Source organism: Microtus pennsylvanicus, chromosome 1, assembly GCF_037038515.1.
Source record: "Microtus pennsylvanicus isolate mMicPen1 chromosome 1, mMicPen1.hap1, whole genome shotgun sequence".
Classification (NCBI taxonomy): Eukaryota; Metazoa; Chordata; class Mammalia; order Rodentia; family Cricetidae; genus Microtus; species Microtus pennsylvanicus.
The window spans coordinates 126,034,973-126,060,037 of record NC_134579.1 but is presented as its reverse complement, the minus strand read 5'-3'; the positions used below and the strand labels follow the sequence as shown (position 1 = coordinate 126,060,037).

Sequence of the window (25,065 nt, the reverse complement as noted above, 5' to 3'; positions counted from 1 at the left end):
AGTCTGGATTATGTACATTGTGTTTTCTTTAAAATTTTTGACTGTGAAGGAGCTAAGTACAGAGAGACATTTCATTACATGGGCTGCCAAGCTAAACCAGAATGGATGTAAGGGTATTACGATTTCAGAATTTGGGTTTAAGGACATGATACTTTGGAAAGGAGTTTCTTATTTTGTTTTCACAGAGGATGAGACCCTATTCATTTCTTCAATTCCGATTTGGTATGATAGACCACGTCCTCCTGAAGGGTTGCTGTGAACATCTTCAGAAAATTGCTTTGCTCAACTGCCAACTGAGATGAAACTAGCACACAGGTTATACCAAGAAAGACCTAATTAACGACGCCCCCATTCAGCAGGAAGCAGTTTGGAGAGAAAAAACTGCGCCCATGTTCCCAAATATGGTTTATAAACGTTCTTTTACATTTAAAGGGGGAAATGATATAGGTATGAATAATTTGCATTGGTATGGATTTTAAGGTCAACTTTGTTATATGTATATGCATATTTCTGCTACTGATTAAGATATTGTGATTGTGTAGTTCACTTAAAATGTAATATATATAGCTTGTTAATAGAAAATCATCAGTCTGTAGTCATGTTAGTTAAGATTTTCTAGATGTGCATAGATATATCTTAGATAGGCATTCTTCATATCTTTCAAAGATTATAGAATATGGCATTTTAAATGTTTTAATAACTTTGGACTTTTCATGACAATGAGACACTCTGCTCCTGGCAGCACCAATCTACTTCAAGAGGAAGATGGGCATCGAAGAGGCTCGTTATGGAGTTTGATAGCCATTTGGGCAAGAAACTGCTCTTGCCTGGACTATTGCATAAACTGGACACAGAGAACCCGCAGAGAGAGGACTACTAAACTTGCCTAAGGTGAGATGATCTTTCGGGGTTCCTGATTCATGAAAGAGTCTGCGAGACATTCTTCAGGACAAGCAGATAGTGACTGCCTTTGAAATTTCCTGCTTTACGGAAATGTCTGCTGGATACCATGGGCCTGAAGGCTGAAGATGGATGCCCCAATGGTACAGAGGAACTTTGGGTGACTGTCCAGGCAGCAAGATGTCTCTGTCATTTCTAGAGTTTTAAAAGTTGCTTTTTTCTTGTTTGTTTATGTAGTATTGTATCTTTCTGGAGTCTTTGATGAAGTTAGTTATAGTTATAGTTTTCCTTAGTTATGATAAAGATTATTGTAATTTTTACTTGATAACTGTTTCGTTATATGTAATTTTGCTATGTTAAAGTTAAAGCCTTTCTTTTTTGTTTAAACAGAAAAAGGGGAAGTGATGGGGGAGTGTCATATATCAATCTGTTGATTTCCTTGGTTAAGCAATAAAGAAACTGCTAGGCCCATTGGATAGACCCACCCTTAGATGGGTGGAGTAAACAGAACAGAACGCTGGGAGGAAGAGGAAGTGAGGTCAGACTCGACAGCTCTGCTCTTGGGAGCAGACGCAGGAGAGACGCCATGCTACCTGCTCCAGGGAAGACGCACGCTATGAAGCTCCGACCCAGAATGGACTTAGGCTAGAATCTTCCCGGTAAGCGCACCTAGGGGCGCTACACAGATGATTAGAAATGGGCTAAATTAATATGTGACAATTAGCCAGTAAGGGTTAGAGCTAAGGGCCAAGCAGTGTTTAAAAGAATACAGTGTCTGTGTAATTATTTGGGGCATAAGCTAGCCGAGCCGGGCAGGCGGCTGGGGTATTTGGGGACGCAGCCCCGCCGCCGCTCCCTTATTACTACAACATAGGAGCACATACTATATAAATACACGTGTATACACATGTGTACACACATATAGAGGCACACAGATACACACAGGTATGCTCATACATATACATATAAGTATCCATAGGTATACACACATGTATCCACAAACACAAGTGCATATAATATATATACATATACACACAGGTATACACATATATACAGGAGCATACATACACATGCATACAAACAGGTGTGCACACACACACACACAGAACTGCTCATAAGGTAAATGTAGTTCAGACGGCATGGCCTAAGTTCAAGCACAAAACAATGCAACTGAGGAAGGAACTCTCCAGTGAGCACACATGCAGATGGTCACTTGAGTGCAATAAATGCAACATAAAAGGCAACAGGCAGGGTCAGTGTTTTCTATTAGTGCTGGACAGCACAGCATCTGCACAACAAAGCCAAAGTATGGCCTGGCCTCACACTCTGTACCAACACTACTGTTCAGACACCTAGGTGCTAAGCCGGGACCAGCTGTTTGGAGCTGTTACCTGGACTGTGCATCACCTGCTGACCCCATGACCTGGCAACTCCACACCAGGCAGACAGTCGGGGGCCCACCTGTGCCACAGGTGCAAGAGCTGCTGCATAGCTCTGCTGGATTTCCCAGCCCAGGAAGTCCCCTGAGGAGAGTCAGCAGAAGGAGCACTAGACAGGAGCTCAGGCTCTGCAGACCATGCACAGCATCCTCCATCCATTCTGTGTCCTTTTCCTCCATCTAGAAAGGGATGAGCCGTTCTTGGCTCAGGGGCTGTCTAGAAGATGGCCTCAAGCTGGATCTGGTCCTGGGGAAGCTCCCGCCAACCCTGCTGTCCAGCTCATCGAGCAAGTGCCATGTGCAGCAACACAGGCTACCTCGTGCTCTCGGGGGGAGAGAAGCAGACTCAGTCACACGTAGGTCGGGCTAACAGCAGAGCTAGCCAGCTTGTGAAAGCTCAGGAGAGGAATGGCCTGGGCAGGGAACTGGTGTCCCAAGCCTTGGGTGACTTCAGGACTTCTGACTCCTGACAAGGCTGCTTCTCCTGATGACCAGTCCTCATGACTGTTCTTCTTCCGCAGGACTCACAAGTCCAGGTTCTTCACATGTCCTCACCACTGTGGAATATTTGTTTAACTACGCAAAGATGTGTTTAGTTATGTAAAGATGTGTTTCTGTTTTACCTTGCCTGCTTTAGGCTCCTGATTTCTGATAAAAAGTTGAATGACCAAGAAAGAGGGATGAGGTATAGGCAGGACTTCTGTGCACGGAGAGTAAGTAGGAGGAGGAATTTAGTCTTTAAAGGAAAAAGAAAAAGAGACACCAGGGAGACACTGGGAGCCAGTAAGTCAGATACGGAGGAAGCAGGAAGGTAGGGCATACAGAACTAAAGACCCGAGGCAAAACATAGTTGAAGAGAAACAGGTTAAATTAGGCTAAAAGAGCTAGTGGGCAAGTCTAAACTGTGGCTGGGCCTTCACAATTCATTAAGTCTCTGTGTCTCTATTTAGGAGACATTATTTAGGTGGCCCAAAGAAAATTCCAACTACACCTCACCACTAGAGGGTTGCAACCACAACACGGCCTATCCACACAATATAGACTTTCTCAACATCGTGAATTATTAAAATCCAAAGAAGGTGCCAAGGTTTCCACAGGAAAACTTCTTTAAAACCTTGGTATTAGGTAGACGCTTAATCTGCAAGTTCTCACCACGCAAGCGAGACAGTCTGAGTGGGATCTCCAGAACCCACATTAAAGAGCTAGTCACAGCGACCTGTGCTTGCAATCCCAACACCACGGAGGCAGAGAGGCAGTGTACAAACTTAGACTAATTTTCATAAGTTCTAGAGAAAACTGGGTCAAGATGAACGACAGCTTCCTTTTTGGTCCTCTGCTGAGATGGTGAATTTATTGATGCCAAGTGTTGTGTGCCCTCAAGAACAAGAAGCACAGAGCTATCCTCCTGTGAGCCAATGGCCTTCTGGACCCTGTTTAACTCAGGGTTACTATTACTGTGATGAAACAACATGACCAAGATTTAGTTGGGAGAAAGGGTTTGTTTGGTTTACGTATCCTGGACCACAGTCCACTGAGGGAAGACAAGACAGGAACAGGGCAGGAACCTGGAGGCAGGAGCTGATGCAGAGGTCATGGAGGGGTGCTGCTTAGTAACTTGCTCCTCATGGCTTGCTCAGTCTGCTTTTTTATAGAACCCAGGACCACCAGCCCAGGGATGGCCCCAATCACAATGGGCTGGACTCTCCCCCATCAACCACTAACTAAGAAAATTCTCCACAGGCTTGTGTACAGACTGATCTTATGGAGACATTTTCTCAATTGAAGTTTCCTCTTCTCAGATGCCAAGTTGACACAAAACAAGCCAGCATAGTCCCCCCACCCCATGCTTCTCCAGATCTCTCCACGACCTTCTGGGGACACCATCTTATTCTCCTCCACAGTTCTCCCTTAATCCTCAGTGGTGCTCCCCTAAAACTTGCCCTGTGATCTAAGGGGCAGCTCAGTGGAACAGAGGACCCTAAACTCAGTAAGGCCAGGGTCTTTCCAAGCTTAGGTGGGGAACTGTACCCAGGACACTGGAGGACCTTACAGGGAAGATTCTGGGACACGCTGGCTTGTAGTTCTTCTAATGACAGCCGTGAAAAACTGCAAAGAGGCTGGCTGTGTCTCCCCGAGAAAGCAAGGGCCTTTAGTAAAAAAATGAATGAGTTTTAGATTTAGGATGAGGCTCTAAAAAACCAGCAGGCCTCACTTCCTTAATTCAAAGCCCAGGAAGTCAAGCCCAAGCCCATTGAATAGGGAACTGCTTGCCTGAGGCCACAAAGAAGTGGATAGCCAACCGTGATGGAAGCCCCACACCTGTTGGTCCCTGAGCATCCCCATTGCTCCATAGAAGGCGGTTTCATCCAGTGCCAGGTACAGGCTCCCGTCAACCCAGTTCCAGCCAGCAGGAACTACTACTACTACTACTACTACTACTACTACTACTACTACTACTACTTCTTCTTCTTCTTCTTCTTCTTCTTCTTCTTCTTCTTCTTCTTCTTCTTCTTCTTCTTCTTCTTCTTCTTCTTCTTCTTTTCTTCTTCTTCCTCTTCCTCTTCCTCTTCCTCTTCTTCTTCTTCTTTTTAACCAGCCTCAGTCCTGACCATCAAGTTCTCAACATGCAAGCCGTTCAAGTTTGAGTCTTTCAAATCCTTTATGTAAGCCTTGTTTCTCACAGCCTCAGAACACAGCCTGGTGATGATCTCTGCCTGCTTTCAAGTTCATGCTTTGGAAAACCCACAGCTACTTCACCAAAGCTGCACCTTCCACCAGAGCCTTCCCTGATCTCTGCATGAGGGTCGAGAGCCTAACAGCAACATGTGACAGTTGGGCATCTGACCAAAGTACTGTGAGACTGTACAAATACTTGTGGTCAGCCCCTCCCCTGCCACACCTAGGAAGCCCCTCCCCTGCCACACGTTAGAAGCCCCGTCTCCCCCAGACCCTCTGATTTCTTTAGTCTGGAGCTCAGTTGTTCCCCCAGGGTAAGTGGTTAGTTTTCATGGCTTTAGTTCAAGCCCCACAGTGCTTACCACTGACGTGCTGTGAAACAGATCAGAAGGAGTAACATAGTAACAGAGAAAAGGGATAGGCTGGTGCTGCCTCGGAATCCACTACCTGCCAGCCTCATTGATCCAGGGGTCAAGCAGCCGCCAGAAGGAGTGTAGTCTGGTGTCCATGCAGAACTAGACGCTGACAATCCCAAGTCACTTTGCTATTGCTCTCCAGGCTGAGGCACTTGTACCCCCATTAACCAGCCTCCAGATCAGTATCTGGACATAAGTAGGGCTCTCTTCAGTCAGCTTACGTTAGTGGCCCAATGTAACATCATTTTCAAATTTATTCCCTTCAGGTCAGACCAAAGATACACCCTTGTTTGAAAAAAAAAATTAAAAGAATACAAACCAAATGACCTTGTATACTTCCAACATAAAAAAATAATACATTCTCCATATGACATCTTGAAAACGAACGGGGCTTTAAAATAACTCACTGAAAATGGAGCTAAATGTCCAGAGCTGGAAAGCAGGGGCGCACAATGAGGGAGTATTTAGAGCCCCATTCTCATCCTACAGGTCACCTAAATGACATGACTGTTTGGCCTCCATAGCAAACAGTCCTTCTGGAAGCTCTGAAAATTAGAATCATTACCAACCACAAGTCAACAAAAGCTGGTCATGAAAACCCACTTTGCCTCCAAAGGGACGACTGAGCTTGGGTCAGTGAGGCCGAGAACTGGAAGCGGTGGGTCCACTCTGGGTCTCCACAGCCCTCTTACCAGCTGACTAGCCATTAAGGTTTGATGAGATCCTTTGGGCAGAGAGGACATAGAATCCGGTGATGACAGTCAGAAGGGCCCACCTATGGCCTGGACAGGGACAATCAGACACCCTCCAATTACGACAGGGATACTGCACCACAGTACAACTCCATGGCACCAACCCCTGCCCTGCTCTGAGTGTTGCCCGCAGCCTTCTGATGTCCACATGCTGCATAGATTTGGACAAGGGAAGCTGTCTTGGTTGGGTCAACTCACTTGGTGGCATATGGGGTTTCTGTAGGTGGTGGTCCAGGGATTGAACACAAGGCCTCATGCCTGCCCATCAGGTGCTCTTTCCCACAGCCACATCTCCAGCTCCAGAGCTGAGGCTGCCATGATTGACAACACTCGCTGCCAGACAAATAAGTCAGAATGAAGTCCCACCCCCTACCTGGCTCATGAAGGACAGGGGGCAACCTTTCTTCCTCTGGCTAGCTTTCCACGGTGTAGGCAACTATTAAATGACATTCAAATGTTCTTCTCATTATAATTTCTGCCATCTGGCACTACACGCCACAAAGAAGGAAGCCAAGGAAGGGCAGGGCTCCGAGGGAGATGCTGGGTCTGCAGGACAGGGGCTGTGCTGTCCTCACACTCCACCCACCCTGCCCGGCCCTCCCTGTGTCACACCCTAACCCAGCCTTGTTCAACCTCCTCTGTGATCAGCTCGGACTGACAAGAACAATGAATAAGAGCTAAGAAGCCACAGGGCCAGCCACTCACCCCAGTGCTGACGAGGGACAGCATGATCCTCTCGTTCAGGGCCAGGGTCTCCCCCTGCTTCATCTTCACCCTCTTCTTGTCTAAGCATTTCATGGCATACCTGAGAACAAACGGGTGAGGGTGCAGTCAGCTGGTTACACCAGGGTACATGAACTTCTGGAATATTTCTACCACATTGAAAGAAAGCAAGATGACACCCAGGTGCCCTGCAGGGAATCTCCATTTTGCTGGCACTATGGGAAGAAAGAAATTGTGCAGCACCAGAGGGATTTCTTTCAGCACGTGGGTAGAGAAGCTAGTTAGATAAAGAATGAAGCAGAAACAATAAATAAACATTAATAAAGAAATATATACCGTGTGCTCCTGCCCCATGATACTGGGCGGGGGAGCGGGGAGCAGGAGACCCTGACTGGCTTCTCCCACCCTCATGCATATGTTGTGGTCTTTCAAGTGATAAATAGACTTTTCATGTCTGTGGCTGGTAATTGGAGGGCCCACTGACAACTTAAAATTTGCGAGAACCATCTCAGATGGAGGAAAGCAGGAAGCACTTTCAGTAAAACAGTGGGAAGCTGAGAGAGAAATCTAAAGTTTGGGTGACAGTCCCGTTTGCTTCAACTCTCTGGGACTCAGAAAACCTGCTTGCTTGTGTTTTGTTAACTGAAACAGTGTGAGCTGGGCTTGCTGGGAAATGCCTTGAGGCAGAGACAGGTGACCTCTAAGAGCCGGATCTCAGCCTGGTCTAGTAGACAGTTCCAGGACAACCTCGGCCACATACTGAGACCCTATCACATGACCTATAGGAAAGCAGACGGATGCTCGAGTTTAGTGTCTTCTCTGTGCAATCCTACAATGACTGGGTTCCTGAGGCGGCAAGGAACCCTCAGTACATGGGAAATAGTTTCTCCCTGACAAGGAACTTTTGAGATGTTCCACATATTGCCAGGATGGTTTTCATAAAACCTCCTACTGAAGAGCGGAGAGGACGGGACACCCTGGTCCTGGGGGGACTTTCAGCAGGAGCCCTACGGGGCCTTTGTGGGCATTATAGGGCTCAAGCTCCAAGAGGGACAGGTAGCAATTGCAGGACAGTCTCCCTGGCGTGGGCACTCTGTCTGTGGCTCCTGTTAGCTTTACGGCAGCCCTGACAAGTGGAGGGCCAGGCTGACGGTCCAAGCTCAAGCCCTATCTCTTTCTGTGGAAGCAAGGCCTCCACAATGCACTCTTATGGCCCCGGTGAGAAGACAGAGGCTCACATTTTCCCGGTGTCTGCTTTCCTGCAGCCGTACACTTCCCCAAACCCTCCACGGCCAATAATCCTGTGCACGCTGAAGTCGTTCATGGTCAGCTGTGGAGGCATAAGACAGAAGGAAGACCAAAATCACAGAAAGTCACATAAAGCGAAGTGCAGACAGCCTGCTGTCCCTCCCCCTTCCAGGAGAGACTCCTGAGCCTCTCAGCCTTGTCCCCTGGCCACCTCCCCGTGACACACCAGGCCCGACATGGAGACAGTGTGGGGCTGCAGTGTGGGAGGGGATTGTCTCTGCACACTTGAAAACCTTAGGTTATACAAGCCATGACCCTGGGGCTAAGTGAGTGTAGAATTCCTATTCAAAATGAATAGTGATCTCAGCCACCAGGAAACCTAGAGTTTGGGGACAATGAGACTATTCCAGGCACTATCCTGGGAGGTGGGGGGGGGGGTGGACAAGAGTCCATGTCAAGAGCATCTGTTTCAGGACAAATGTCCTTCTCACTGGAAATGCTGAGAGGCTGGCTGTGGGCAGGACTCCTCAGATGAAAATAAAAGAGAATCACAGAAAAAGGCTTCATTTATACAAGTGCTCCCTCCATCTACAGAGCTCAGGGGCCAGGAAAGAGGTGTGTGTGGGGGGGTGCCTGTATCTGTGTATATATGTGTGTACGTGTGTCTGGGTATATCTGTGTGTATCTGTGTCTGTGTATATATATGTGTGTGTGTGTATGTGTGTGTGCCTGTATCTGTATATATATGTGTATACGTGTGTATCTGTGTCTGTGTATGTATGCCTGTATGTTATCTGTGTGTATATGTGTGTCTGTTCCTGTGTGTATGTATATGTGTGTGCCTGTATCTGTGTATATATGTGTGTACGTCTGTCTGTGTGTATATGCCTGTGTGTGAGTGTATCTGTGTATTTGTGTGTATGTGTGTGTCTATGTATATATGTATCTGTGTCTGTATACATGTGTGTGTATCTGTGTCTGTATGTGTGTATATATATGCCTGTATCTGTGTACATGTGTGTCTGTGTGCCTGTGTGTGTATGTGTGTGTCTGTGTGTATATGTGTGTATGTGTATCTGTATGCCTGTATCTATGTACATGTGTATCTGTGTGTGTATATGCCTGTGTGTGTCTGTGTGTATCTATGTATATGTGTGTGTATGTTCCAAACCCTTTCTTTTAAACCATCCGGGACACGGGATACAAACAACAGGTTTAGTGAACTCCTCTTCTAACAGAACTGCTTTAGGTACAAATTTTCTTGAAAAACAAAACACAATTGATTCTTTTGCCCATTAAACCCCATGTTTTTCAGAAGATCCTCATGAGGAAGGCAGAGATGGAGACAGAACTGTGCATTCAAACATGACCCATGGACCAGTCCTTTCCCGGAATGACTGACACTTCGGACTAGGGAATGGCGTGCTACCTAGCAACTACACACAGCGGTGGTCTGCGTCCAACTTTTTCAACTTTCCTGTTTTGTGGAGAGAGAGAGAGAGAGAGAGAGAGAGAGAGAGAGAGAGAGAGAGAGAGAGAGAAAGAGAGAGAGAGAGAGAGAGAGAGATTTGTCCCTCATGCTGAGGCCTGAATCCTTGCACTCAATAGTGTTCTACCATTGACCCAACCCCTACTTCTGTTAGTTTCAAAATAAGGAAAAGGAAACAAAACAACCCTGAAACTTTATTCCAGCAGAGGATTCTACTCCTTTTATTATACCCTACAGCAGACAGGGAAAGGAAGCTTCCCAAGGTGGCCAGAGCCCAGGCTGCGGAGACAGCATATTAGGGTGTGCTGTCACTGTCACACTCGGGGGCCACCAATCCCAGCCTAACACAGCCTTTCCTATGTATATAAGCTCATTCTCACACAAATACGAGAAAAGAGAGTCAAGGTCCTGACTGCTTCTCAGTGAGCATGGGAGCCCGCCTTTCCAGCCACGGAGCCATACCAGGACATCTGCGCTGAGAACCCTTGGGGAAAATGTTCCAGAACAAAGCAGCGTTTTCTCATGACATCAGGGCAGAGGAAACAGAAGGATGGTACTCACATGAATATTTAATTCCACATTCTTCCACTGACAGAATCTGGTGAATTTATCGCTAAAAGAGAATATAAGTAATTACCAAAGTGTTACATAAACACTTAATAGGGTTCTAGAAGAGCCTTAAGGGACAGGCTGAAATCAACTCCAGTGTTGCCTCTCACACGAGGAAAACATTCTCAAAGACTACACCCGACAGGTCTCCCACACAACCCCTGCACCTGCTTCTTAGGGCAAATCTTGGAAGAGGGGCAGATAGATTGTAAGAACCAGGGACCAGGACATATAACAGAGAAGCCACAAACATGAATTCTCAGCAATATGGTTGCCCAAACAAGACCAGCACAGTTAACCTGCCAACAGGGACACGAGACACCCCACATGGCCCCACCCTAAGTGAAAATCAGTCCCCTCCAAGAATGATCACCCACATAGTTTGTCCGGTCCCAAGTGGTCAGTCCTGCACACATGTGCACGTGAGCAAAGCGAAGTGGCCTCGGGTTATTCACTTGTGTGAATATATGTATTCACACACAAATGTCTGTAGCAACAGTAATTATAGACGAAACCATGAACTTGGAGACACAGCAGTTGGAGGGGGAGGAGCAATGACCTACAACCCCAAAATATATATTAAAAGTTTTTTCACCCAGCATTCGTGGCTTAATTTTACTGTTTAAATGAAAGAGCCAATGTCTCCCCTCAGCTGTCACATGCCACATGTGTAATTTGATTTAATAGTGTATGGATGCTGATTTTCTATGTCTTTCTTTCCACACAGGGCCTCTGAGACCCAGTTTCTTTTATACACAAGAGGCATTTCAATGTGGAGCAGTCTCACTTCACGGGTTTGGTAGCTATAGATGGTCCTACTATTTTATACTCTAGGGGCATTTCGATGTGGAGCAGTCTTACTTCACGGGTTTGGTAGCTATAGATGGTCCTACTATTTTATACTTGAGGGGCATTTCGATGTGGAGCAGTCTCACTTCACAGGTTTGGTAGCTATAGATGGTTCTACTATTTTATACTCAAGGGGCATTTTGATGTGGAGCAGTCTTACTTCACGGGCTTGGTAGCTATAGATGGCCCTACTATTTTATACTCGAGGGACATTTCAATGTGGAGCAATCTCACTTCATGGGCTTGGTAGCTATAGATGGCCCTACTATTTTAGACCTTCTGCTCTAAACGCCCAAAAAGAAAAGGACAACCAATGTTCACAAATATCTCTAAGAGCACCAAACAGAGCCCGTGTTCACTGCATGCTCAATCCACACGGCTCATTAACCCCTTTCAACAGCCCTGTGACCTGGGGCCTCCCGACCCCACTTTATGACTGCCGAGACCAAGGCCAGCAAATGATACCGGGCAAAGATCATATGTGGGTGAGCAGGTGGACAGAGACCTGCAGGCTTCTGAGCTTCTCAAGAAGCCTTGGGGTACAGCAGGGAGCCCCTGGTACTCGAGGTACCTTCCCCACTGCCTGCCAAGCTCTGTCTTCATTCACACAGTGGAGAAATGTCTTCCTCTGTCTTCTTAACTCAGGTACTATTATGCTTGCTTATCCATTAGTGAGCAGAATTTTATGTGGTATTAAACTCGGGGTGTGGGCTTGGGCAATGGAGCTTTGGGGTAGAATGTCCATTGAACAGGTATAGAGTCTTGGATTCAGGAGAGAGGGGAAATAAAGAAAAGAAGTGGAGAGAGAAGGGAAGGGAAGGGCGATGAGGACCAGAAGACTGCATCTCACCTAGCTCCTGACTGATTCCTCATAAAGACACAGAATTCAAGTGTCTCTGAATGAAGCAGGGAGGAGGAAGGGAAGATGGGGTTTGTGTGAAGTCACAGGTACCGGCATCCTAAGAGAAAGCCTCCAGGGATCACTGAATAAAAGGCTTCCGATATCAATCACCCAAAGCCCTGTGGTCTTCACAAACACAGCAGTTCTCCCCGTGAACCTAAGTGACCTTTAGTCTCCGCTGCCCTCCTAATGTCTCTTCGAGGCTGTTTAAAATCACGGTTCAGACGTGCATTGGTTTGTGCAGAAACACCAGTCTTTGGGACTCCCCTCCCCTCATGACTTGAACCTACTCTTCTCTCTGAGAGTCTGGGTCTGACAGGATCTGACATATTTACAATCAGCCTTAGCGTTCTGGCAGCTCAGGAAGAGGAATAATAGTCAGTACCCTTTGCCGGCTAAGCGTGAACTTGCTGTGACTAGTTCCTCTTCAGGAAGTACAGATGTCCCCTGGGGATGTAGCAGAGTATCTGCCTCGGGTTAACATGGGCACGGTTCTTCATTAATACCTGGGGCAGAGGGCAAATCTCTAGGGACCAGGGCAGTCAGAGCCAAAGGACCTGGAGGGTAAAGAGGGTGAAACCTGGATGTGGGAGCGGCTCGGGTGAGTCCAGGACCAACTCTGCTGCTGCTCAGTGCAAGAGGCTCATTGAGTCTGCGGCACTCCCAGTTTCCTCTCCCCCAGCCTCAGTGCTCCCTGAACACAGCAGAAGAGAGCCACAGCCACACTGCTAAGGCTTCTCCTTCTTCCGCAGACGCCAGAGCTTGCAGGGAATCCCACCTCACCCCTGAATGCACCCACTCATCTGCCTATGCATCTCTGGTGATACCCAAGGCCTGTGTTTATGAAACCCAAACTCCACACTCACAAGAAGGCAATCATGCCCCTTGGCATTCCATGATGAAGGATCACCGACTCTTGAGATAAAGAACAGAATAGTCCCTAAGCCTGGAGTAAGCGGTACCCCATCACACAACAGTAAGATAGGCTCAGAGGTGGGAGCCAGATTTGAGAAATCAAGGTAGTGGGGCTGGCCTGGAATGAGGCTGAAGATCAGCTCAGAGCGTGCACTCCTCCCTGGCTTCACTGAGCCCCTTTCCAGAGGTTTCTGCTGGTACCTGCGATACCATAAATAAATGCCAATTTCCCAAGACACTGGGCACAGGATAAATCACCACATACACGGTCGAGGAGAACACACAGGGGGCTGCCTCTCGGGGGCTCGGAGCCCAGAGAACTGGCTGCGAGGTACACGGACAAACAGCTCAAGGAGCCCTGAGCAGCTTCAGAGTAAGACTGCACACTACTCTGTAGCTTGGAAACCCAGAGGGACGAAACCATCAAGTATGCAAACAATACCTCTGAGCACATAGTCTATCCCTTCCCAGGCTTGACTCGCAGTAGGAAGACATGCCTCAAAGACCCAAGATATGACATCAGATAAAACACTGCCACCATGCTGTGTCAGCAAAGGCCTCCCTCTAATCCTGGAAGTTCCCCAGACTGTCTGAATTTTAGACCATGCTGAAGTAGAAAGCAGGGGTCCAGGGCACATCAAGCCATACACCCCGGAGCTATAACGTAAAGTTCAGGAAGCAGTATGACCAAAGGCTGGCTGTGGGCCATGGCCACTAAGGGCCTGTGGAGGGCTAAGGCAATGCATGTTAGAAGGGTAGCACGTACTGGGAAACACCAGGTATCCACACACAGGCTGCATACCTTTCTATAAACTTCTGGAAAATATCCCCTCGAAGGCTCTCACAGATTTCTTCTATGTATGGCTAGAAAATATGGAGAAGAAACACCATGTAAGCAGGAACTAAGCAAAGACAGGCACATGCCAGTGGACTCGGGCCTGAGGTCAGCAACCACGCTTCAAGGGGACGATCGTTGCCCTGTGTTTGTCCCTCTTGCTGTCCCCTCATCCCAGGGTTATTATCTCAGCCAGCTCCTGCTACATTTCACATTGTCAGGGACAGAGCAGCTCCTCAGGAGCTACAGACACTTCTTCAGTGATCGGAACTGGCTTCATGAGCCACGCAGAGGGTCCCAGCCCTGAGCTATGTGAACCTCTGTCATCATCTTGAAATTCTGACTGACTTCTGAAAGGGAGATCGCATGTTTTCACTTGACACTGGGCCATGTGAGTGAGTTTCCCAGCAAGCTTTGTAAATTGCTAGGAGCCTTTTCCATGTGGACTGAGATTTAAAGACTGGAAGCTGATTGTCCTAATTGTCTGTGTGGTTAATTAATGTTATACCTTCTTTAGATTCAGCGCTAAAGGTACTCAGGAGAAAGAAAAGAAGCCTCTGGGGTAGGGTGGGGTGGGTGCCCTTGGGACGTGTAGGGAGTTCCCTGGAGAGCTGCTGAGAACTCCAGGCTCCTCACAGGGGGATCAACTACCTTCTTCCTCAGCTCTGCTTCATCATCCTGAACAAGCAGCCACATTTTCTTCTCCACACACTCCAGTTGAGAACAAGAAGCTGGCGGATGGCCATGCTTCAAAGTTCACAGAGTGGACTTTTGGGAAAATATCTTGATAACACTTGATGAGTTGGAAGATGGGAAATTTAACTTTTTCTGCATCTTCACTAAGCAGACAGTGTCCTGGCAGCGGGTCGCTCAGGCGGGGACTCATGTCCCCATGTTCCTCTAATAGACTTTCTCCACAGGGAACAGGTGGGTTCATTAATCATTCATTTCTCCATTTTATCGAACACTGAATTCTTCCCATTAATTGGAGAGCAGCCAAGCCTCTCTAGGACTACTTCACCACCATCTGGGCACATTTTAACTTATCAAACCTGTGCTGGCAGCTACTGATTGCCAGCCTTGAGAGGGGTCTAGAATCACCATGGAGACAGATCTCTCAGCATGTCTGTGAAGGAAGAGCCATCCTGATGTGGGGAACACCATCATGTGAGAGGCAGCTTCCTGACTGTGGACTCCTGCCCTCGCACCGTCCCCATCACAAGAGCTGTGTCTCCGTGGACTGTGAGCCCCAACAAACCCTTCTGTCCTGAGGTGGCTGTGTCAGGCACTGCTCAGAACCACGGCTCATGCCCACAGGTGAAAGGAGACAGAACCAGTGGTCAGCCATGGGGGTGAGAGCACACGTCCCCTCTAGGTCCTCAGTTTCTTCAATCTATAAGAAGGGATAGTTGCATCTAGCAAATGAGATTTAAGAATGTTGCCAGCAGAGCTTGGGGCCTAGCATGTTTCAGTCACCCACCAGCTAGGCCCCTCACCCCCCTACAAATGCACTGATGCAATTTATTTCTCTCCAAACCAGACTGGCAAACACACGGAATATTAATTGATGGCTTTGTATTTACTGTAACACACTTGTGTTCCTCTCTAAGCTACAAGTGACTTCACTAGGTGATGGTCCTCAGTCCTTCCGTCCTGCCATTCATCCAGTTCATCACTAGGCTATGAGGATGCTGTCTTCTAAGTGAGAGTGCCCTGGGGCCACTTCTACCATAGTCTTTGGAACTCGCCTACAGAGACCTTGTTCCCTTGTCACTAAGGCTGAAATCTGAATATGGAAGGAGCCAAGGGTTGAGTGTGGCTGCATATGTCTCCCAGGGTCATATATTGGAAGCCTGGTCTCCAGCATGGTGATGCTGTACTGGTGGGCAGGAGGTGGACAGTGCCCCGAAGGGCTCAGAAGGCATTGATACAGTTCTCCCGGGACTCTGGTCAGTTCTCATGAGAGGGTAGTTATTAAGGAATAAGCCCTGTACCCTGCCCTCAACTCTCCGGCCTCAAGCCCCCTGCCATGAGAAGAGGCAGCCTAGAGGGAAGCTGGACTGCAGGGCTTCTACTCCTGATCTAGCACAGCACCCCAGCTGGCTAAAAGCTGAGCAAAACTCTTTACTGTGAGCAGTCACTGTTGTTTCTAGAAGATAAATCTGACTTAATGCTGTATCTTGTCTCCCTTGTGGGAACTTCGAGTGACATGACAAGCAATCGATCATACGGCCCAGCAGCATCAGGACGCGACTGGGTACAGGCTATCTGTATCCATACAGTCTATGGTACAGTCCAGCAATGTCACATGTGACTGGCTAAGGGCTATCTACATGCCATGTAGTCTATGGTACAGTCCAGCAATGTCACATGTGACTGGCTAAGGGCTATCTACATGCCATGTAGTCTATGGTACAGTCCAGCAATGTCACATGTGACTGGCTAAGGGCTATCTACATGCCATGTAGTCTATGGTACAGTCCAGCAATGTCACATGTGACTAGCTGAGGGCTATCTACATGCCATGTAGTCTATGGTACAGTCCAGCAATGTCAGGTATGACTGGCTGAGGGCTATCTACATGCCATGTAGTCTATGGTACAGTCCAGCAATGTCACACGTGACTGGCTATGGGCTATCTACATGCCATGTAGTCTATGGTACAGTCCAGCAATGTCACACGTGACTGGCTATGGGCTATCTACATGCCATGTAGTCTATGGTACAGTCCAGCAATGTCACACGTGACTGGCTATGGGCTATCTACATGCCATGTAGTCTATGGTACAGTCCAGCAATGTCACATGTGACTGGCTAAGGGCTATCTACATGCCATGTAGTCTATGGTACAGTCCAGCAATGTCACACGTGACTGGCTATGGGCTATCTACATGCCATGTAGTCTATGGTACAGTCCAGCAATGTCACATGTGACTGGCTGAGGGCTATCTACATGCCATGTAGTCTATAGTACAGTCCAGCAATGTCACATGTGACTGGCTAAGGGCTATCTACATGCCATGTAGTCTATGGTACAGTCCAGCAATGTCACACCTGACTGGCTAAGGGCTATCTACATGCCATGTAGTCTATGGTACAGTCCAGCAATGTCACATGTGACTGGCTGAGGGCTATCTACATGCCATGTAGTCTGTGGTACAGTCCAGCAATGTCACACCTGACTGGCTAAGGGCTATCTACATGCCATGTAGTCTATGGTACAGTCCAGCAATGTCACATGTGACTGGCTGAGGGCTATCTACATGCCATGTAGTCTATGGTACAGTCCAGCAATGTCACACCTGACTGGCTAAGGGCTATCTACATGCCATGTAGTCTATGGTACAGTCCAGCAATGTCACACCTGACTGGCTAAGGGCTATCTACATGCCATGTAGTCTGTGGTACAGTCCAGCAATGTCACATGTGACTGGCTAAGGGCTATCTACATGCCATGTAGTCTATGGTACAGTCCAGCAATGTCACATGTGACTAGCTGAGGGCTATCTACATGCCATGTAGTCTATGGTACAGTCCAGCAATGTCACATGTGACTGGCTAAGGGCTATCTACATGCCATGTAGTCTATGGTACAGTCCAGCAATGTCACATGTGACTAGCTGAGGGCTATCTACATGCCATGTAGTCTATGGTACAGTCCAGCAATGTCACATGTGACTGGCTAAGGGCTATCTACATGCCATGTAGTCTGTGGTACAGTCCAGCAATGTCACATGTGACTGGCTAAGGGCTGTCTACATGCCATGTAGTCTGTGGTACAGTCCAGCAATGTCACACCTGACTGGCTAAGGGCTATCTACATGCCATGTAGTCTATGGTACAGTCCAGCAATGTCACATGTGACTGGCTATGGGCTATCTATGCAAATCAGTTGAAACCTAAACTTCTCACACTACAATCCATGGAGACGACAATGCAGACATTAGTACCATGCTGACTGTGATAGCTAATCACAGCTTTTATTTGTGGGATGGTGAGACGGGCAGGCCCCTTGGAAGGCATCCTGTGTGTGCTCACTCCAACTCCAAGGCTCCTATGAGAGCCAGTGCCCTATTGGGTTCAGAAACTGCAGCAGACCAGAGCTGACGCATGGACTCTTCTTGTGACAGGACTGGTGGGGATGAAGACAATCGAAAAAGATACTTGTGTCCCCCTGACAGTCACCAAACTATGAAACAAGGTTCCAGAGAACTAGAATTTTCCCAGGAATCTCACGCTTAAGGGAGAAAAAGGCTGAAGCATGGTGCCATTATGTGGTTCTGAGAGCAGTCAGAACACCCTGCGGGATGACGTGGCAGCCTGGACACCTGAGATAGCAGACAGCCCTCTACCTGAACCTCGTCCTCACGTCAGGACCTAGACGATGGTTGTAGGGTGGGGTCCTTTGTCCTTCTCCTCAGTTTGGCTATGCTTCAGAAATCCCATTCCTCTGTGTTTCACTGTGAACTTCGTGCATGTGTATTTCTTACTGATGACCAGTACTCAAGCAGCTTGTCGGTGTTGCCAGGGACACGTGCTCTGACCTAACTCTGGGAGGATCTGGGACTGTGTGAGGGGAAAGGAATGCCCGGCATGTCACTAGACGGGTGCTCTAAATCTGAGAATTACTGACTTTGCTTTATAGACGTTTGTAATATTCTAAGACACTGAATCCAAAACCAGTGGGGTAAAGTCACGTCTGCCTGTAATTGCCCCAGGGTGGTGGAGGATCCAGGGGCTAGCCTGGGCTATCCCAGTGTAGCTCACTGTAAACAACCTCGTAATCTAATAAAGGAGGAATGCATTCATTTCACTTTTGAGAACTAATTGATTAGTGGGGTTCCTTCATTTCTTATAATTCACAGAAACATGAACAGATGCTACCTGTCTGAGACTCGGATTGCCCTCATGACTACTGCTACCTCTACAGAAAACCTAGGCTATAGAAAACCTTAAACAGCAGCAAACACACACAGGCCCATCAGCAGGAAAGCCAGCTTCCCAAGTCTTGTGTTAAATCTTTGTAGTGTTCAGGACAGAAGCAGTCAAGTGACTTGGGACCCCGAAGGTTCTTGGAGTATCACTTCTAACTCTTGAACATAAATCTTACTTAATCCAGTAGATAATCACTAGAAGCCATAGCGTTCCACTCCTCATAGACACCAAGTGCCGAGCAGGAGGAAGGCTCAACTCTGTCTTAGCTCAGTGGATTTCCAGAACATATCGTTACAAGAACACTTCAGCGGCCAATTTCCGGGAACATCAGGGAAACCTGTCGGCTCTGAGGCAGGTTGCAGAAGAAGACCCACATGCTCTGAGCAGACCGCCGTGGATTCAGTTCTGCTAGTTGAGAACAACATTTATCAGGTCTGACTGGGAGGCAGATCAAGGGCATCTGTATGGAAGCCATCTTATCTTACCTGAAAAAGAGTGGCTGTCACCTGCTTCTTGGAGAGATGGCTCTGGACATGTTCCACAGCTTGTTTGGAGAACGTCTTAGAAAAAATAACAGAAGAAAGGAAGGAAGGGAGACATGATTTTAACAAGGTGACGTGTCTACAGATCACACATTACAACAAATGGCTGACACAGAGATCCTGGAAGAGTAACCTGTGGGCTCTCTGCACACAGTCCAAGCACATGGTGTCTTCTGAGCATCCAGAGCCCTTATTTAAGTGCCCAGAATAGAACCCTCAGTAATCAAAGTTCCCATGGCAACAGAGTATAAGAAATCCCACCACTGCCTGACTACATAACCTCTTCCTTCCTTGATGCCGGCTCTATAGAGGCAAACTGTCTACTGTGTCAGAGAAGACAGATACAGGAATATGTATGTAGGAATTCATCACAAGAATTCCAAGCCAGGCCACAGTGGCAGTTGGCTCTGGGTCTGGGAGGTCTCACTGCCACCCCAGCAGAGGGCAGCTGGGGCAAACAGAACGGAACTTCCATGTGGGATACAAACTTTATCTTCCAGAAACCTTTCAATGTAGACTGCTTTATTCAAATTGTTTATGACTGATTAATGGGATTCCTACATTTCTTGTAATTCACAGAAACATGAAAGTATGCTTCCCATCTGAGAGATCCTCACTACCACAGCCACCTCCTCAGAAAACCCATACAGGAAAAGACTTTCAGGGAGAAGCCATTCACCCTTAATAGCAGCAAACACACATACTGGCCTGTCAGGGAGAGGCCAGCTTTCTGAGTCTGGTCATTTAAATCTCTGTAATGTTCAGGATAGAGGGAGTCAAGCAGCATGGGCATACCACTCATGGCTTGTTTTTTTGCTCGTTTGTTTGTTTTTGTTTTCTGTGGGTTTTTTTGTTTTGTTTTAGCTCTTATAGACCAGGCTGGCCTTGAACTCACAGAGATCCGCGAACCTCTGCCTCCTGAGTGCTGGGAAAGGCATGCGTCACTACCACCACCCGGCTACTACTCATGGCTTGTTAAAGGCTCTGAGAGCATTGCTTCTAACTCCTGAACATAAATCTCACTTAATCTGGAGGATAATCACCACAAGCCTTTTGAATAAAACTCACTCTGCCAAAGCCCCTCCCCCGTAGCTCAGCTGAGGAAAGTCAAATTCACATAGGTTCCACAAGACACATCCATCCTCTATGATTCAGCCAAGGCACCAGGGCACAAAGTGGTGAGCATCCATCCAGCCCCAATTCTTTCTATAAAGCACAGTAAAGCAATAGAAGCTCTGAGAGGGGCCAGCTCATGTACAGCCGCTCACAGCATCACTGAGAACTGTAACCACACCCTAAGTGCTAAGGCATGACAAGACCATCCAGTCAGCCTTCCTGCCACGGTACAGTGCTGTGCCCTTGTGTTGTCACATATGGAGATTCTGGGCACACAAAGCTCCAGGGTACTTCAGATGTGGTTGACAGGGAGCAATTTTATCTAATTTTAATTGCTTTAAATAAACTCAAACAGCCTATGTGGCTGGTGGCCAAGGCCCTGGACCGAGTAGGTGAAGACTGTGTGTCCTTTATAAAATGGCCCACATTGATAGAGAGGCATCCTCATGGTAATTTCCACATTGATAATTAGTCCACTTATTTCTGATGAAGTTAGTTCCTAAGAATCTAGTTTATCTCAATTAGATTGTTTATCTGACTTCTAAGGAAGACAATAATTTCAACCATTACTTAACTATTTGTGAAAAAAATTGACTTAACTATTCATGAATAAAATTAACATAATAATTATAGTTCTTATTAATCCCAAGACATCACTGAAATTTATATTAATCAAATTCTGATTCACCTAATTGTTAAAGTACAGCTAAATTAAAACTAATAAACCAAGGCTAGGGAGATGGCTTAGTAGTATTTGCATAGCAAGCATAAGAACCTGGGTTCAATTCTAAACAATACAGCAACACTAATTATCACATCATCATCATCACATCATCATCGTTACATCATAATCACATCATCATAATTGCATCACTGTCATCATCATCACATCATCACCACATCATCATCATCACATCATCATCACATCATCATCATCACGTCATCATCACCACATCATCATCACATCATCACATCATCATCATCACATCATCATCATCATCATCACATCACCATCACATCATCATCATCACGTCATCATCACATCATCATCATCACATCACCATCACATCATCATCATCACATCACCATCACATCATCATCATCACATCATCATCACATCATCATCATCATCACATCATCATCATCATCATCATCACATCACCATCACATCATCATCATCACGTCATCATCATCATCATCACATCATCACATCATCATCATCATCATCACATCATCATCACATCATCACATCATCATCATCACATCATCATCATCACATCATCATCATCATCATCACATCACCATCACATCATCATCATCATCATCATCATCACATCATCATCATCATCACGTCACCATCACATCATCATCATATCATAATCATCACATCACATCATCACATCATCATCACATCATCATCATCACGTCACCATCACATCATCATCATATCATAATCATCACATCACATCATCACATCATCATCACATCATCATCATCACATCACATCATCACATCATCATCACATCACTCCATCACATCATCATCACATCATCATCATCATCACATCACACCATCACATCATCATCACATCATCACATCATCATCATCACATCACATCATCACATCATCACGTCATCATCACCACATCATCATCACATCATCACATCATCATCACATCATCATCATCACATCACATCATCACATCATCATCACATCACTCCATCACATCATCATCACATCATCATCATCATCACATCACACCATCACATCATCATCACATCATCACATCATCATCATCATCACATCATCATCATCACCACATCATCATCACATCATCACATCATCATCATCACGTCATCATCATCATCATCATCACATCATCACATCATCATCATCATCACATCATGATCATCACGTCACCATCACATCATCATCATATCATAATCATCACATCACATCATCACATCATCATCACATCATCATCATCACATCACATCATCACATCATCATCACATCATCATCATCACATCACACCATCACATCATCATCATATCATAATCATCACATCACACCATCACATCATCATCACATCATCATCATCACGTCACCATCACATCATCATCATATCATAATCATCACATCACATCATCACATCATCATCACATCATCATCATCACATCACATCATCATCACATCATCATCATCATCACATCATCATCACATCACATCATCATCACATCATCATCATCATCACATCATCATCACATCATCATCATCACATCACATCATCACATCATCATCACATCACATCATCATCACATCATCATCATCACATCACATCATCACATCATCATCACATCACACCATCACATCATCATCACATCATCATCATCATCACATCACACCATCACATCATCATCACATCATCACATCATCATCATCATCACATCATCATCATCACATCATCATCATCACATCATCATCACATCATCTTCATTATTATCACATCATCATCATCATCACGTCACCATCACATCATCATCATATCATCATCATCACATCACACCATCACATCATCATCATCACATCATCATTATATCATCATCATCACATCATCATCATCACATCACATCATCATTACATCATCATCATCATCACATCATCATCATCATCACATCATCATCATCACATCATCATCACATCATCATCACATCACCATCACATCATCATCACATCATCACATCATCATCACATCCTCACATTAACATCACATCATCATCTAGGTGTGGTGGTGTAGCATGTAGGACACTGAGGTAAAAGGATCAGGAGTTGAAGTTCAGCCTGGGCCACACAGAGAGACTCTGTCAAATAATAATGAGACTAAGAATGAGAGTAAATCCTCATTTCCTTCAGCAAGTCTAGAATAGAAACCTTTCTTCTTGATCCAAACAAGCCCTCTCTCATGGCATCAGCTGCCCACAGTACCAAGACTGACTTCAGGGAATAAAGCAAGCATATATGTAGCAAGAGACACTGAGTCAGAAAACCGCATGGTTATGGGAGAAAAGGAGACCCAGACCCCACCCCAGGATTGCAGCTGTGTAGCTGGGCTCCCTTCTGGAAACCGGGTGGTGGGCAGTATAACCCCTATGGGTGCAATCTGGGGGAGCCGGATGGGACACTCACGTGTGTGCAGGACAGGAGCTCTCTCATGATGTAGGCATCATACATCTGGCGGCTCCGGCGCAGCCGGTCCTCCTCGTTGTCCAGTTTCTCGTACTCTTTTATCTAAATTTCCGGAGATTGTCAACATTAGCTTGCAGCTTCCTAGAAACCAGCTTTATTTAGAACCATGACTGACCCAGTCAGGAACCCTTCCGCATGAGAGATAAGACAAATTACTGAGGCAGCGATTCCCAAAAAAATGACCTCTTCACATGAGGGTTTAACAAGGTTGCATCAAGTTAGGCCCAGCTAGAAACACAAATGGATTTCCCTCTCTGGTGACCCTGAGCATTTTCATATTGAAATAAAGATGACCATGGCCACAGTTATCCCGCAGCACAGAAGCCAGGGTCCACTTGCCTGGCCAGTTCTCTCCAGATCTTCCAGCCTGGCTGTGCTTCAGCTCTGAGATGGAGCTGGTTCACGCTCTACCAGAGTTCTAGGATCAGCAGGGGAAATTGGTCGGGATTCATCAGCACGTTTCTAAAGTCATGTGAAGGAAGCGTGTATGTGGAGGTAGAGCACACTATTGGATAAAAGCAATGCTTTTCCAGCACTACTGCAAACGGTGTACTATTTACTGTAAATGCAGGCCTTGTGTGGTGTGCATGGCTGTGCATCCCAGCCCTCCAGAGGCAGAGACGGAGGAGTGTAGCCAAGGCTAGCCCGGGCTAGCAGCGAAACAGTTGGAAGGAAGGAAGGAAGGAAGGAAGGAAGGAAGGAAGGAAGGAAGGAAGGAAGGAAGGAAGGAAGGAAGGAAGGACACACTATTATGTCAAATGCTATGCTAGGAAAGGCTGCCAGCTGAATAAACAATGAGATGGGGTTTAGAGACAACTGTCCTATGGAGGAATGGTCCAAATTGCTATTATCTGACTACAAGAGGTCCCTGGTCAGAAAGCTGTTCCCATTTCTTACAGACATATTTTGGCTGAAGACAATGAACTATGAAGGTAGAGACACCTTCCGCACCCCATGCTGCTGTGCGTAACCTGGTTACACACATGGTGTCACACCTGAGAGCCGTCCACCTGGGCTGGCAGAAACAGGGACTTCTTGTGGGAGTAGCTTTGACCTTACAGACTGGTGTCCACATACTGGAATTAAAGCCAGTCAGTCCTACGAGGATTTCTCATACGGACGAGGTCATAGCTTGGAGGCAGGGAGGTGTCACCACTGAGGCCCTGTAACAGCAGGTTCCCACACGGAGAAATTACCAAGATCCCATCATGTGTAGCGTGGTGGCTAGCATGCACGCCTATGGGATTTCTGGGGCTTAGAATGGGGTCTTCTTGGGGCAGAAGACAGTCACCATAGGACCAGCTCAAGAGGATCAGAGGCTCTCGGCAGTGCAGCGAAGCTGGCCTAACCAAGGACCTGATTCAACCATCCTACCTCAGTTTCTGAAAACTAACCACATGGCAGCTGCATAGATGGCATTGCCAGGTGGCCAAAGTCAGGTACAATGCACCCAAACCACCAGAAAGGAAAGAACT

At 46.6% G+C, this 25,065-nt stretch overlaps 1 protein-coding gene across 3 annotated transcripts in view; it reads right to left on the bottom strand.

Moving 5' to 3' along the window:
- Grk3 (G protein-coupled receptor kinase 3) overlaps positions 1 to 25,065 on the bottom strand; it is a 107,949-nt gene that overhangs the window by 33,899 nt on the left and 48,985 nt on the right. For all 3 annotated transcript variants that reach the window (XM_075983386.1, XM_075983394.1, XM_075983403.1), the window contains 6 exons: positions 23,531 to 23,632; positions 19,172 to 19,246; positions 13,719 to 13,780; positions 10,204 to 10,255; positions 8,144 to 8,235; positions 6,888 to 6,987 (listed from right to left, as the gene is read on the bottom strand). In XM_075983386.1, coding sequence (XP_075839501.1) covers positions 6,888 to 6,987; positions 8,144 to 8,235; positions 10,204 to 10,255; positions 13,719 to 13,780; positions 19,172 to 19,246; positions 23,531 to 23,632 — 483 coding nt within the window. The remainder of the gene's footprint in view (positions 1 to 6,887; positions 6,988 to 8,143; positions 8,236 to 10,203; positions 10,256 to 13,718; positions 13,781 to 19,171; positions 19,247 to 23,530; positions 23,633 to 25,065) is intronic.